Source organism: Copadichromis virginalis, linkage group LG22, assembly GCF_057382275.1.
Source record: "Copadichromis virginalis isolate Kocher_CV1m ecotype Utaka linkage group LG22, C_Virginalis_male_GT1.1, whole genome shotgun sequence".
Classification (NCBI taxonomy): domain Eukaryota; kingdom Metazoa; phylum Chordata; class Actinopteri; order Cichliformes; family Cichlidae; genus Copadichromis; species Copadichromis virginalis.
This window is the reverse complement of record NC_140638.1, coordinates 2,622,075-2,638,557: the sequence shown is the minus strand read 5'-3', so window position 1 is coordinate 2,638,557 and position 16,483 is coordinate 2,622,075. Positions and strand designations below refer to the sequence as shown.

The 16,483-nt window shown below is 41.7% G+C and overlaps 1 protein-coding gene across 3 annotated transcripts in view; it reads left to right on the top strand.

Annotated features, from left to right (window-relative positions):
* col14a1b (collagen, type XIV, alpha 1b) overlaps positions 1-16,483 on the top strand; it is a 170,480-nt gene that overhangs the window by 65,586 nt on the left and 88,411 nt on the right. For all 3 annotated transcript variants that reach the window (XM_085445109.1, XM_085445108.1, XM_085445107.1), the window contains exons 9-13: positions 80-241; positions 580-749; positions 2,037-2,163; positions 4,912-5,057; positions 8,949-9,078. In XM_085445109.1, the coding sequence (XP_085301235.1) occupies positions 80-241; positions 580-749; positions 2,037-2,163; positions 4,912-5,057; positions 8,949-9,078 (735 nt within the window). The remainder of the gene's footprint in view (positions 1-79; positions 242-579; positions 750-2,036; positions 2,164-4,911; positions 5,058-8,948; positions 9,079-16,483) is intronic.

Below are 16,483 nucleotides of genomic sequence, written 5' to 3'. Positions count from 1 at the left end.
GAAAACTTATTTCCAACACCTTTCATGTCACCGTTGCTGACAGTCAGATCACTCGGTTTTCTCTCTCCTCTCCCTCCAGGTGTGAAAAATGCTGATGAGAATGAGCTGAAGGCGATTGCCTCACCTCCAGAGGAAACTCACGTTTACAACGTGGCAGACTTCAGCGTGATGAGCGACATCGTGGAAGGTCTCACCAAGACCGTTTGCGACCGCGTGGAGCAGCTCGACAAGAAGATCAAAGGTCTGAAGAGCAGCAGGAATCAGCAGAGTCGGAGATGATACCGCGAAGATGCTGCTGTTTGCATCGGTGTTGCTTTGTTGATGCTGTTGGTTATAAAAATAACAAGACCACTTCCCCACCAAATATATTGCAGCCTTGTTATCTTTGTAATGAAATGCCCACAACGTTGTGCCGCATAAACACAGATGTGGCTTCAGATAGCAGCAGAGATGTTGCAGTTTATTACTTTCAGAGTCACTTTGCACACACAACAGGATCATTTCAGCTCTCGCAGGCTGGTCTGACCCGAGTTTCACACGTAATAGAAGAAAAATCTCTGCTTTCTTTATTATCTGCAGGGGGGGCGGAGCCTGCCCCGCCACCAGCCGTCGTGGCTGCACCTCGTGACCTCGTGACCTCGGAGATAACTGCTCGTAGTTTCCGGGTGACATGGACACACGCATCGGGTCAGGTGGAGAAATACCGAGTGGTGTACTACCCTGCCAGTGGGGGGCAGCCAGAAGAAAAGGTATTTTACTTGTTTTATTGTTGGTCCATTATTATTTTAATTATTTTCATTTATTTTTGGAGTTTTTCATGCCTGAAAGAAACACACTTTTTCTTGGCGATTAATGCAAATCATGCAATTTTCAAGAAACTACAAATAGTTCTCTTTATTTTTCACTTTTAATTTTCAGCTTCCATCATAGTTTTTCCACCACAGCGAACGGCCCTGCTTTTATTGTAATTGTGCAATAAAGTCTAAACTACTGTGTGATTGTTAGGCGGCTCATCTGGCTTTCTGGCTTCTTATAACTGACTGAAGGGAGCGCTTTTCTTTTGTCCCCTTAATTAGTGGAACTTTGGTCCTGATTCGCCTCCACAGAGCAAATAAAATACAAACTGTCTGTGATGTAGTGGCAGCATTTTAATTAAAGCTGCTCGGCTAATCCTTTTAAGGGTCACTTCCAGAAGTTAAGTAATTTCTCAGAGTGATCTGCACGATAAATGCCAACAATTATGCAGGATTTGCAGTAAGGGAATAATAAAAGCGAGCACTCTCGTATGCTGTGGTAAACTATATTCTGTTATTTTCATTATTAGCCATTAGCTGTGGAAGATGTGAAAAACTGGATCACTGATGTGTCTTTTTAATCAGTGTGCCTAACTACAGACATCCACTGACTTATTCTGTGACGTAGGTGTTTTCCCATGTGGGGAAATGTCCGGATAATACATTCAAACTTTGTTTCCATACCTATATCACCACGCAGACATGCAGTGCTGTAATTTTCCAAGTTTATATTTATGCTCCTGCAGTTCCTTCTTATTTTTATCCCATTTCTCTTTGATGTTTATTACAACTTGCAGCTGGAACGGCCCAGTTTCCCCACAAGGAAAACTGAGGTTTCATCAAAGCTAATCTGATCTAGTTACACTCAATTTAAATCTCTTTGGAGAGAGCTGAATGCCTGCAGCAACATGTGGTGCTTTTTTCAACCTTGTGATATGCACTCGCTTAATAAACAGAAGATTTTTTTCTGTATTTTAATGCTTTTTGACAAACAAAATTCTGCTGTCTATTACAAAGACATGAAGAGCTCTAATTTAGAGCAAATTAAGATTATTTTAATCCCAGCTGTATCAGACAGTTATGTCCCTGAGAGCACAGCAGAAATGAATGAGCATCACAAGCAAACATACATGTTTAGTGTGTCTGACTGACTGGCTTATCTCATTCCAGCATTGTACACTTACTGCACTTGATAACACTGCTGTGATATCCAGGCTGTGACCCACTGGGATCTGTTTTTAGGTGGTCCAGGGGACACAGAACAGCGTGGAGCTGAGCTATCTGAACTCTCTGACAGAGTACCAGGTGGCTGTTTTTGCCGTCTATCGCAGCGCCGCAAGTGAAGCCCTGAGAGGAAGTGCTACTACATGTAAGTTTATATGTTTACGCATTCAAACAGATGGAAGCAGGAAACATGGTAGTAAGCACCATGCAGCATCTGATGGTCTGTAAGGCCCATTTTGAAGCCTCAATTGCAACAATATTGGCGTCTTCATTGAGACATGTTGAAGCTAACAGTGACTTCTCTGCTAATGCTAGCAAACCTGGTGCAGTCACCTTGCAGTCCTGTTGCCTTTGAGTTGGGGACCAGGTCTGCGACCAGTCATAGTCAGTTTTTTCATGCATTAGTTCAGTATTGAGTGGAAATGAATGCAGTATGTTTGTGAAATTACAAACCTGTTACTACCTACATACACAGAAAGCCACACTAACTCTTTATACAAAGTTTTGTCAGAACCTCACAGATTTGAAACAATCTGTGGTTAGCACTGTTGCCTCACAGCAAGAAGGTCCTGAGTTCAATTCCACCATCAGGCCGGGTCTTTCTGTGTGGAGTTTGCATGTTCTCCCCGTGTTTGCGTGGCTTCCTCCCACTGTCCAACGACATGCAGCTTGTGGGGATAGGTTAATTGGATAATCCAAATTGCCATTAGGTGTGAATGTGAGTGCGAATGGTTGTCTGTCCCTGTGTGTTGGCCCTGCGACAGACTGGCGACCTGTCCAGGGTGTACCCCGCCTCTCGCCCTATGACAGCTGGGATAGGCTCCAGCGCCCCCCGCGACCCTGAGAAGGATAAGCGGAAGAGAATGGATGGATTCAGAATTTCGTCTACAAACAGTTACACAGTTTAGTGATGCAGGGACTAGGCAGCCGTGCTTTTATGAAGATGTGTAAGCAGAATGCAGCCAGTTGGCAATCAGCTGAGTCGAGTCTTGAGTTGCAACGTGACATCTTGTGGCGAAGTTGCGCTCATAGCTCATCGTTACAGACTGAGACTGACTGTAATGTGTCAGCAGTTTATTTGCATCTATGATCGAGATGTGATTACCTGCAAAAACCGGTGAATGTGTCTGAGAGCGACTGCAGTTCCTTTGAGTCAGACGGGTTCCCTCCCACTAAGAGGCCTGAGCCATCGCCAGTGGTTGAGGGTGTTTCACATTCAGGTGAACGTTTGGTGACCGTGACTACTTCAAATTGTTCAAAGAGCTCCAAAAGGCATCGCCAGCACAAACACAGGTCAGGGACGAGATGAATTCATTAATACATTTTTAATGAATGAATGAATTTTTCATATTTCTGTTGTAACTTGGCTTGATAGCGATTGATTCACTTTTGGATTGAGTCTCAAGCGGCCGTTTGAAGAACTGTGAAAACCACACGATGAAGATTTACCTACATGTTGCAGAGGCAAATGAACAATGTCCATTTGAGCCTCATTTAAGAATTAAGTCCCAAATGAGGGATCTGAACTCTTCATTTTTCCCAGCATGCACCTCTTCTATTATTCACTATCGCTCTCAGTCTTAAACCTCCAAGACAGTCTTCCCCTGGGATCTTTCATTGTGCTGTTAATTCTCTGCATCAAACCATTTCTGCTTCTGTGCAGTAGAAATGTGTTCTTGCTCACACTGAAGAGAAAGACTCAGTGTTAACCTGCAGAGCTTTTAATCATTTATTTATTGCTTTAATTTTGCTTTGAAGAAACTGACAGGACCGAGATGAACAACACACCTTTGGTCTTTTCACTCAATTCCAATGAAGCCAATTTATGACTGTTGAGTTGCAGCATCCGTAATAGCAGTGATAGAGCAGCAGACATGTGTTGTACTACAAAGGAAAACAGTGAATTTGGGCCATAAAAGCTACACAGGTGTTTCATTATTTATTCGTGGCCCGATCCTCCTCTGACAGGATGCCTGTGGCGAGCTCTAATTCTGGTGGTATTGCCTGAGGCCTCGTGCTGACATGTGTACCCCGAGCCAGAGCCTGGCTGGATTCTCTGACCTTCTCGACCTGGCGTTCGCTGACGAATGACAGGGGATTCCTCCCTGTTGGTCGAGGATGAATGCAAAGTCACAAGTTGACCTTGTAGCAAAGTTAATGTGCTGTGGCTGTTTGCTGGAAGCTGCCACTTCTGCCCTGCTGCACTGTCTGGTTAAGGCAGCAAATTAAACATGATGCTAGGTACTAATTGATTTGGGGGTTTGAGCAGAGTGTGGTACAAAAGTGGAACATTTATCAAAGCAATAAGTGAGGACTTCACTCGTGCTGTCTGACTCTCTGAAATATATTCGATTTCATGAAACCAGACCTCCATTTCAATCACATCAACTGCTTGACTTAAAATACACTGTGGTGGTTTGCAGAGGCAAAACTACACCACGTCGGCCGTCGGCCCAAAGCTTCAGGACCTGGTTGTAAATCTCATTAGTCTCTTTTCTAGTTAAAGCTCGTTTGGCTCATTGCCGTGCAGGACAATGACCTCTGAATAACTGCTGTTTTTAACAACCCTGACATTGTGCATTACTGTTTAAAATACATCAAAGAAGATTTGGATTTCTGTTTAATCATGCATGAACTTACAAGACCTAATTTACTTCTATTGCTGCCGGAGAGCCGTAGGATAACGAATTCCTTAGACTTTAGAAAAGAGCGAGTTTTCTATGAAATGTGAATTTTCAGGACTTGTCTGGCCCAAAACAGTCGAAGGTTAGTGTAAAAGTGCCAGATTACTGTTTTAGGTAAGATTTAATCAGCTACACTTCCTTATTGTTTAAAAGTAAATGTGTCAAAGGAAGAAACGCCGTCATCCAAACCCTGTGCTTGTGTCCGACAGTGGCCCTGCCCACGGTGAACAACCTGGAGTTGTTTGATATTACTCACAGCACTATGCGGGTCCGCTGGAAGGCCGTCGCTGGGGCTTCTGGGTACATGATCCTGTACGCCCCGCTGACTGAAGAGGATGCTTCAGATGAGAAGGAGGTGAGGAGTGTGCTCGTGTGCAATGAGAGTAAATGTGAGGCAAAGAATGAGCTGTATGATGCAGAGCAGGGTGCTCCCTGCTGGGCGCCAGCTCCTTTTCCAAAACAATGTTTCCTCAGATTTCTTTACATCACACAACGTTCCTCACAGGCCTACTTTAAACTCTGATCCAAGTAAAATATCTCCTACTTTATGTCATTTTAAAAGCCATTCAAATATAGTGTTCAAAACTTTGTGAAAGTAACTGAACTCCTGTGCTGCCTTGTGTTTATTAATTGATGAAGTCCAGTTGCCCTCATCAATTAGTCCATATTTCAAAAAACCAGACGCCAAAATGTTGACAAAGAGACTTTAATCAGGTTGTAATCAATCTGAGTGGTAAGCAAAGACTGTGTTAGTGTGGCTGAAAAATGTGGTTTTTAATATGTGCCAGTGTGAATATTTAACATCTTACAACTCAGCATTGTTTATCGGAAAAACATGAGCTGAATTCTTGATGTTGAGACTGATGATGGAAAAAACCAAACGACTCCGCTGCTCCAGGTCATTGTGCTCACCTGATGCGCCGCTCTCAGGCTTGGACACATCATCCAATGAAGGCTGCTCTCTGGTCACTGACGTATAGACCCAGCTCTCATCAGCAGAGTATTTCAACATGAGAGGCAGCAGTGATGGAAGAGTTGATATTTGCTCTTTGTCGAAGTTTGAAGTCTAAGACGTCCAGCCAGACAGGAAGTGGTCCTGTGGTGCAGGCGGCGACCCTGGAGGAGGTTCAACCAACTTTACTTCAGGCATTTTTAATCAAACAGAGTAACCGTACTGTATGACTGCACATCGTATACTTTATAGAAGCAGAATTCTGGATGTGCACTTTTCAAATTGTTAACTCCAACACTGTTAGAGTTAACATGGATGTCATTATGGTTTGATATAACCAATAAGCCAGCATTCAGGTTTCTGGTGTGATGAACAGTCTTTTGTTAGAGTGAACATGAATAGAAAAACTTGAACTATAACTTCAAATACCTGCAGGTTTGAGCGGAAGAAACTTTGGACTGAATGTAATCAGCAGCTCAGGATCTCACAATTTGACTTTTTGACTTTGGAGAAAAATCACAGGATATCGTTGGACATTTGCATAACAAAGACTTTCTGCGCCTGTTGACTTTTGTCTGTGGTTTTGCTTCTCGTTTGATATTTTTGTCTTCGGCGTTCGCAGGAATTCCACCTAAATTTGCTTTGAAATAGTCTATTAAAGACGGTGACTGTCGGAGCTGACAGACTGCTAATTTGGATTCAGCTGAATAAAGTTGACCTTCTTAGATGTCTTTGTAATTATAATTGAGTTGCTTCAAAGTAAACGTCTGCTTTCATGTGCCGTTTCTGTTATTTTTCTACATATTCTGTATCTTTGACTACTTTGTACTATGAGTCTCAGGAAGGAAACAAAGGAAGGGGGATAGAAGGAAACGGCCAAAAACATGTACCAGAAATATCAGATAATATTAGAGAAAGCGGTGGCAGTAGAGAGTCTTTAATTCACTCTAATAAACAGCACGGCTGATCCTGAGCCACCTTTCAGTGTCCCCACAATGCAGGAGTCAAAAAAGTGCAGCCACCCTCTGAGTCACAGTAATATATCTTTAAAACCTGTGACCAATTAGAGGACAAAACACAACCAAAGCATCAATTACACCTTAAAGACTGAATAACACTTCAAAGTGAAACAGGCACGCATACAAAGACCAGCACTGATTGGAAAGAAGACATTAAAAGCAAACAGCAGGACAGACTGGAACATGGGGATCCTTTGCAGGTAAATTCAGCAGTTAAGGAAGACGAGACATTCAAAGGAGAGGAGGAGAGGTATGAAGGGCACAGGCAGCCGTCCTTATCCCTCCTTCTCCCATTAGACCTCATTATGCCTACCGTCACATTCGCCTCCAGGCAGAAAGCAATAAAAACAATTTAGGAAGGAATTTGGAATCAGGATGGATGTTTTCCAGCGGTGAGGATAAGCCTGGCTCTGAGGCACTCCGTCAGAGCCCAGGCTTGGCTGGCTCGTCTTCGTGTGGCTTCCACTTATGGGCCGTGCGGTGACTTGTCTGGGCCAAAGCCAGCCTCAAATCCAGCCCAGTTTGACTGGAAAAGTGCTTTCATTCAAACAGGGACCCAGTGTAGGTCTGCACAGACTGAACCCGAGGGAGAGAAAGGACGAGCACAAATGTGAACAAGAGGTAGATCTTACAGCAGGATGTGACTCCAACGGTCCCCGAAGCTGCTAAATGTGTCCACGCCAAACAAACACAGCAGTAACACGAATGTGGTGCACGTAACAAAAGGGCCTTCTTGTCGAGCAAGAAATGCTTCAGCTCATGTACATCGGCCCGGGTCCAACCCTACACCCACATCAAGCACCGCTGGGTAAATGAAAGCAAAGTGATGAGATGATGTTTAAAGGCGGTGATAGAGAATAATGTTGTTTCAACAGGAGCAAAGGGGCAGTGACCTTTATTTAAGTAAAATTCCACGTAGATCCATTTTGATTGTTGATGGTTATGTAGGTCATGTGCGCTTCAGAAAAGGAAACTGTATTTCCTTCCTCTGCACAGACAAGAAACAGGGTTAAGAAATTCCTCCTGTGTGCCAAGCTACTTAGAAAATGTATGACCTGAAGTCTTTTACGGTGTTTATCACAGAAAACAGACAAAATGAAAAAAGTCAGCAGATTAAATAGGTCACATTCTACTAAAAACACAAAACATGCTTTAATACCCCTCCTGTAATGATGGTAGACGCTCATATCAAACCGAGACAGAATTTGAAGTGGTAAGATGTGGACATGCAGCAGCTCTGGCTTCACTCTACATTAGTTGGTCTTCAAAGAAGAGGATCTAAAATCGCTGCACCAAGTCTTTGTAAAGGAATAAGGATTTTTTAAGGATGCAGAGTCGCTTTGATAGAATCCAAGAATAAAAATATGAAGTGAGAAACAAGCAGAGTTGGTCCTCTTTAAGCCATCCTATCTGATTGCAGCAGCTCTGATTCTGATTGAAATTCCTACTTCAGTGTGAGAAAGGCAGGGGCGTCCCAAAGCTCGGCGGTTAGAGTCTATTCAGAAAATTGTCTCAGGATAAAAAGAGATAAAGCCTTTAGTTATTTAGCTGTTACATCTTAGGCCAAAAGATAAGGTGGAAATATTCTAAAATGAGGTAAGAAGTAAAAAAACCTGTGAAAGTATTAACAGTAGTTATTGATCACGTTGACCCTTCTGGCTGATTGTTCCTGTTGTACGTTGTAGTTCTCTAAGGAAACAACAAAAGCCATTTGTTGTATTATGTCTGCATCCAGTGTATGTTTGGCAGAATAAGCGATGGTGAAGTTGAATATTTGTGTGCGCGCTGTGCAAGCAGCTGCAGACTGGTTGAGTTCTGTGTTGGCGATTGAGATGAAACAAATCGGCCTCTGTGGGGACAGAAAGGTCTGTTTCAGCTACGCAGACAAGCTCCAGCTGCGAAGCAGAAAACAACCGATGTTTTTCTCACATTTTAAAATCGACCACTGCGGTCCTGCAAACAGAGTTTCATCATCTTCCTTTGTTCTGAGTTTCAGCTCAGTAGATGTGGGACATACTACAAGAGCCTGATTGGCCCCTCCTGCTTAATGTAAAAGGAAGATCTCCATATTCAGAAATCATCTCATGCAATCACACTTTAATTCTCTGCTTGCCTGGACGAGACTGCTGATGATAGAAGAGTAGACGTGCAGAGAGATGAGTAACAGGGCGGATAAACGACTGCATGAAATCCACTGACAAGACAGAGATTTAAAGGATCTACTAGAAAGTCTCTGCGTCTTCGCTAAATGCACATACCTGCTGTGTGTGCGCAGGTGAAGGTGGATGACTCGGTGACTGAGGTGGAGCTGGAAGGATTGACTCCAGCTACTGAGTACACAGTGACAGTTTACGCCATGTACGGAGAGGAAGCCAGTGACCCCATGACCAGCCAGCAGACCACATGTAAGTCTAACATGCAAAACACTCCCATCATCAAATATTTCTTTGATCTGTTGTTAGCAGCCAATACATGAAGAATGAAGCCAAAATCTTCAGTTCGCCAAAGATTCTCATGTCTCAAGTATCTGTTTAAGGCTTAAACTTGAGCATCACTCGAGCCACAGGCCCAGCCCGGCTCTCTGCTCGGTGCCACCTTAGCTAACAGGCGCTGGTCCTCATGGCCACTATTTGTTTTTGGTGCCATTAGTAGCTTTTTAATGGAATTATCTGATACCTGAACATGGATTATTATGTGGCCGATTGGTGTAATAAAGTTGTTGTATTTTCTGTTAATGTTATTTAGATGATTAACATTCATAATAATAATCAAACAAGTTTTCTAGGATCTGCTAATAACACTGTTAGGTCTCCAGAACATTGTCAAGCTTTGGCTGAACCTTCAAAACAGGCGTCCAAGCCAATCAGTAATGACAGAGTGGCTACATTTATGCTTTATATACAGTCTGTGGTTACCATGCAGACTTCACTGGTTGGACTTGTCCTGTTGGCAGCCATTAAACTTTGGCTGATTCTTGACTGAACGACATGGATCCACCTCAAACTCTGGCTGAAAAATAAAGTGTTGATCTGATCACCAGAGTTATGTAACGACAATGTTGACGTCATCCAGGTCACACAAATATCAGCATCACAGTTCAGGAGCTTCAAGTGTAAACAGTTGTGCCTGCATAAACAATTTCAGTCAATATTTAAGCATGCAAATATTTTTTTAAAGACACAAGCCTTCACAAATATTCCACGAGGGCTTTGTAATCCTTCACACACTACAGCCGGATACAGTTTAAAAATGAGGCGCAGGCACACAGTTTTCACAAAGTGTCCTCATCTTCTTTTAATGTCCTGGGAGTTGAGATCTGAAAGAAAGGCAAACTGGTCCTCGCAGAAATGGAAATATAAGGCCGCCCATATGCTTTACTAACTGTTGGTGAAATTCAATTTCATTAAATCCCCGACAGATTGTGTGACCCTTTGAACTCGAGTCACTGCTATTCTCATCTCTGAAAGCAGCTGGCACATTTTTCATTTTCCTCAGGACGTTAACTGTCAGCTGTCTGATCAGGAGGAAACCACATCTCCAAGCACTTAAACCTACATCCTCCATGTACAAACCTCCAAACCCTTTATCAGCTAATTTCTTTCATTATCTTTTTTATGTGTTTTCTAATCAGAGGGATCAGCTGCCGCAGACCTATTTGCTTTTCATTTGCTGAGTGTTTGCTCATAGTTTCTTCCCAGACGGCTGCAGCGTGCTGAAGTCCTGTCCCAACACGTATCCTGCTCCTGACAAACTAGCAGCCAGCAATGCCAAATTCTCTACATGGCGCCAACTTTGATTCCCTTATTCCAGCTATTTTCTGCACCTCGCTGTCATTCTGTAGAGTTTTGATGAGAGTAACTCGGCGCTCCGCCCACCCTAAATCCCCACTGTGCTCACTAATTAACATTTTATGAAGTCTCCTTTAAGGTTTGAGGCCTGCGGCTTTAAGTCAGGGCATGTTTATGTCTTTACGGTGTGTGTAAGGCTTTGGATGCGGGTCAGAAGAGGACACTCTGTCAAATACATTTTCATAATAAAATAACTTTTATTGTTCCATGCAGGCAGGACTTAATGCCCTTGAATGAAGATGGGACACATTAAGTTTTGGTCATCATCTTTGTATCGGCCCCGTTCCCTGAAATATTCCTTCTGCATTATAAAAACGAGGTTCCTCGTTAGCTACACACCACATGATGCAAATGACGGTCGTGATGTGCTTTTCACTCAACGAGCTTGTTCGTATTCATTCAGTCTGCCTCTCTGTGTCATCAGAGGCCTCTCATCCCTCATTTCCTCTCGTCATTTAACTGTCGTTTCTTCCATTGTTAAGACAAAATGTGCTTTAATGATCATTGCAGTGAAACGAGGCCGTTGCACATGCAAATGAGTTGGATTTCTTTTTCTTTGAAGGAGCATGATGGAGATTAAAGATAAAGACTCATACAAAATCAGACTACAGAGAGCTTTGCACATCTTCCCACTTTGTGGTTTTACAACCAGAAGCAGGTCGTGAGGCCACAGAATGCAGATTTGATTTTGAATTGTTTTTTTCATTGGTTGTTTGTTATTTAGCTGTAGCTCTAAGTGTGTGCGCTTGCAGAGGTTATACATGTCATGAGAGACTTGCAAACACTTGATCCCTTTTATATAAGAAAGGATTTAAAACAAAAAGGGTTTTTTTTTTCAATAATTTAGCTACAATAAAAAAAACTGAATATTCTTCTGTGGAAATGGGACACTCAGAAACAAGAACTGCACTACAGAAGCTGACAGATGTTTGAAGGTTTCTTGTGCTTCCCACACAACTTTTTAATGACATGCAAATCTCCAGTTTGACTTGGCCAGTCTGTATCCGTCCATTTTCCTTTTTTTGTTTGTTTGAGGGGTTTTTGGGGATATTTTCTCATTGGTCGCCTTTAGCTCTCAGAGACATGGCTTCACTTTGTCTTCAAGCATTCTTGGACATGATGTGGTGTAATGCAGAATTCAATTACTAATCACACTGTGCCCTTCAATCTGCCCCATCATTGAAGCAATGAGGCAACCCCAAACCACGGCCGTTGTATCACTGTTATGGGATTTTACTGTATTGATTGATTTTCTTTTGCCTATTTCATCTGTGGTCTTTATTTTCTCCACAACACATTATTTCAAAAGGCCTGGTGTTTAACTGTGTGTTCTCTGAAAAATGTCAACTTTCTTTTTGGACAGCAGGACCTTTTTTGTTGTTGCTGGCTTGATTCCAATGCATTTATGTGCAGGCACATTCATATTGTAAATGCTCACATTCTGATGCCAACAGTTATTTGCAGATGCCGTTGTAAAACACTGGAGTTCTTGAATATGTCTCTTTGCCTCAGACGGTGTGTTGCTGGAAGTAAGTGAGACTGTGTTAGCTTTATGGACAGAAGATGTAGGCATAGACAAGCGCTGAACGTTTTCTGCTTTGGTGCCCTGAGGAGCTTATTACTGCTCTTCGCAGAAGCTGGAGTTCTTCTGGCTTCATCGGGCAGTGACCTCCACCTTGCACTGGATCAACTTACAGTCAAAAGAGAAGTAGCTGGGATGAGAATTAATTAGCACTTCCAAGGCTGATACCATGGTTCTCACCCTGAAAAGGGAGTTCCCACTCCAGGTCGGGGAAGAGTCGCCATCCCGAATGGAGGAGTTTAACTATTTCAGGGTCTTGTTCATGAGTGAGGCGAGAGATTGACAGAAAGATTGCAGCAATGTTAATGGTGATGCAGAGGCTTTCTTGGTCTGCTGTGGCAAAGAGGGACCTGAGCATGAAAGTCAAGCTGTTGCTTTGCCAGTCAAGCTATGTCCCTACCCTCACCTGTGGCCACGAGCTCAAGGTAGTGACTGAAAGAATGAAATTGTGGATACAAGAGACAGACAACAGGGTGTCCCTTAGAAATGTGCTAAGTGGCTCGGTCAGGTGCTCGGAGTAGAGCCACTAGTCCTCCAAATTGAAAGGAGTCAGTTAAGGTGGTTCGGACATTTGGTCAGGATGCCTAGAAAATTTCTAGGTGAGGTTTTTTGGCCATGTCCATCAAAGCTCTAGAGCAGGGGTGGGAAACTCCAGGCCTCAAGGGCCAGTGTCCTGCAGGTTTTAGACGTGTCCTTGAGCCAACACAGCTGATTTAAATTGTTAACTGACCTCCTCATGTCTTGAACTTCTCCAGAGGCCTGGGTATAAACTAATCATTTGATTCAGGTGTGTTAATCTAGGGTGATATCTAAAACCTGCAGGACACCGGCCTGGAGTTCCCCACCCCTGGTCCAGAGCCACATGGCTTTGACCTTGGTACAATGATACTACATACTCAAAAGTGAGCAAAACAGCAGAACCTTGATGTCAGAGCTTTAAATAAGATGGGTTCCACTAGGGCTGGGCGATATGGCCTAAAATCCATATCACGGTATAATTTGAGGCATGTGCAGTAACAATATATTCTTTTCTTCCTTATAACATATTTTAAATAATATAAGGCACACTTAAAATCCTTTAATTTTCTCAAAATTCGACAGTGTTCCTTATGTTTGAATTCTGGTTGTGCTCACTGACCTCGAACCAATTTTATGTGGTACACGGCGCACAGAAATCTGTCAAAAAATGTTTTAGTATGACTTTGGTAAGCTATGAAGGCGCACCGCTTGATGGATTGTTGGAGCATTATGGCTGCCGTAGGAGCCTTGGAGTAATCTGGGTCCAAAACTCCGTCGCCTTCAGGTTCCAAAGTCAAACTGTCTAAATTCTTTCATCTCTAATAAAACTAGAAAGTGCATTTTCTGAAGAAACTGCAGTGTGAATGCTTGAATCTGAATGTATGCACTGAAATGAATTAATTACTGAATTTAAGTTAAAAATCTTGAATGAGATAAAAAAAAAAAACCCGAATTTAACCTGAAAACAAAAGTGCTGAACTGCTAAAAGCTGAAGGTTACACAGAAGAAGAAGTTGGAAAAAAGCTGAAAATGTTTTAATTGTAAATTAGAAAAACCTAAGAAATGAGAAAAGAACATTTAGAGTCAGAAAACATCTGAAAGAATATTAAAAGGTCATATTCTTTGAATCACTGAATGACTAAAATGTGATCCCTCCACTTGGACCCACACAGTTTAAAAAGTTTACATCTCTGAGCTTTGAAAGACAAGATGTTGGAAAAAGAACAACGATGGCGACGTTTTGAGGGTAAAATGATGGCTGTGACACTGTGGACACAGCAGCAGTTGAAAGAGAAGTGTTTAATATGAATCTTGGTACAGTGGCAGGCAGAGCTCGTTAAGCAGGCAGGTGTGAGCCTGGTTGCTATAGTGACTGCACCCAGTGGCTCCATACACACGGACACAGACATGCGCCTCACTTTTGCTGCTTAAAATGAACAGAAAAGTCAGGCCGAAACAAATCGTTCCCAAATGAAAAGTAAAAGTCGTATTGACAAAATTCTTTCACTGTGAGCGACAGCAATGTCTAGTCTACCAAATTCTCAGTTTTCATGTCTGTGGAGTTTATTATATGGACGTGGTGACAGTGGAAAGACACCATGCTCATCTGATTTTCAAACGAACCTTCTGAGCCATTTTAACATTAGAGTCTATGGAAGAGTTGGAGGGAGGAGGCTGTGCATTGGTGACATTTATGAAAGAACCATAACACCTAGTACAATAGTAAACACATTGGATGAAAGAGGACAGCGATGGCTACGTTTTGAGGGTAAAATCATACCTGTAGAGCAAACGCTGCAGACACAGCAGCAGTTTTAAAAAGATTTTAAGATTAATTTTTTTGCTCCTCTCACTCTAGCAGTTGAGCTGTCTCACTCTAGCCCCAACATTCCGTCCCATACACACCCATTATAAATTTTGAAACGGGTGAAAAAACATCATGAAACTTAAACTGGAACTGAAGAAAAAGTATAATAGATATTGAAAAGATAAATACAAGTTGAATAGTTGAATGTCTTGTCTTCGTTTTAAAGTTTGAATGGTGGCTCTATGTCAATGTATGTGGAAGTAGTAAGAGTTTAAAAATGAGTAAGTTGAATGAGAATTTGAAGGGTCTCCCCATTGAAATACATGGGAAATTTTTGTTGAATAAAGTTGAATAAAATTAAAAATATAAATGTTAAAAATGAGAAAAATAGAAGCAGTCATGTCCAAAATAATAGGAATCTAACGATGTTTGAATGGTTTTTCTAAGTTGAACGGTTTTGAAGGAGTTAGATGCCAAAAAACGTACGGAATATGGAATAATAACTAGAAAGTGCATTTTCTGAAGAAACTGCAGTGTGAATGCTTGAATCTGAATGTATGCACTGAAATGAATTAATTGCTGAATTTTGAGTTAAAAATATTGAATGAGATAAACAAAACAAAAAAAAATGAATTTAACCTGAAAACAAAGGTGCTGAACTGCTAAAAGCTGGACGTTACACAGAAGAAGAAGTTGGAAAAAAGCTGAAAATGTTTTAATTGCAAATTAGAAAAACCTAAGAAATGAGAAAAGAACATTTAGAGTCAGAAAACATCTGAAAGAATATTAAAAGGTCATATTCTTTGAATCACTGAATGACTAAAATGTGATCCCTCCACTTGGATCCACACAGTTTAAAAAGTTTAAATGTCTGAGCTTTGAAAGACAAGATGTTGGAAAGAGAACAACGATGGCGACGTTTTGAGGGTAAAATGATGGCTTTAACACTGTGGACACAGCAGCAGTTGAAAGAGAAGTGCTTAAGATGAATCTTGGCAGAGTGGCAGGCAGAGCTCGTTAAGCAGGCAGGTGTGAGCCTGGTTGCTATAGTGACCGCACCCAATGGCTCCATACACACGTACACAGACATGCGCCTCACTTTTGCTGCTTAAAATGAACAGAAAAGTCAGGCCGAAACAAATCGTTCCCAAATGAAAAGTAAAAGTCGTATTGACGAAATTCTTTCACCGTGAGCGACAGCAATGTCTAGTCTACCTAATTCTCAGTTTTCATGCCTGTGGAGCTTATTATATGGACGTGGTGACAGTGTAAAGACACCATGCTCTTCTGATTTTCAAACGAACCTTCTGAGCAAGTTTAACATTAGAGTCTATGGAAGAGTTGGAGGGAGGAGGCTGTGCATTGGTGGCATTTATGAAAAAACCATAACACCTAGTACAATAGTAAACACATTGGATGAAAGAGGACAGCGATGGCTACATTTTGAGGGTAAAATCATACCTGTAGAGCAAACGCTGCGGACACAGCAGCAGTTTTAAAAAAGATTTTAAGATAAATTTTTTTGCTCCTCTCACTCTAGCAGTTGAGCTGTCTCACTCTAGCCCCAACATTCCGTCCCATACACACCCATTATAAACTCTGAAACGGGTGAAAAAACATCATGAAACTTAAACTGGAACTGAAGAAAAAGTATAATAGATATTGAAAAGATAAATACAAGTTGAATAGTTGAATGTCTTGTCTTCGTTTTAAAGTTTGAATGGAGGCTCTATGTGAACGTATGTGGAAGTAGTAAGAGTTTAAAGAGGAGGAAGTTGAATGAGAATTTGAAGGGTCTCTCCATTGAAATACATTATAAATTTTTGTTAAATAAAGTTGAATAAAATTAAAAATATAAATGTTAAAAATGAGAAAAGTAGAAGCATTCATGTCCAAAAGAATAGGAATCTAACGGTGTTTGAATGGTTTTTCTAAGTTGAGCGGTTTTGAAGGAGTGAGATGCCAAAAAACGTACGGAATATATAATAATAATAATAATAATAATAAAGATTCGAATAACAATACTGTGAATGCTTTTCAAGCATTCACACTAA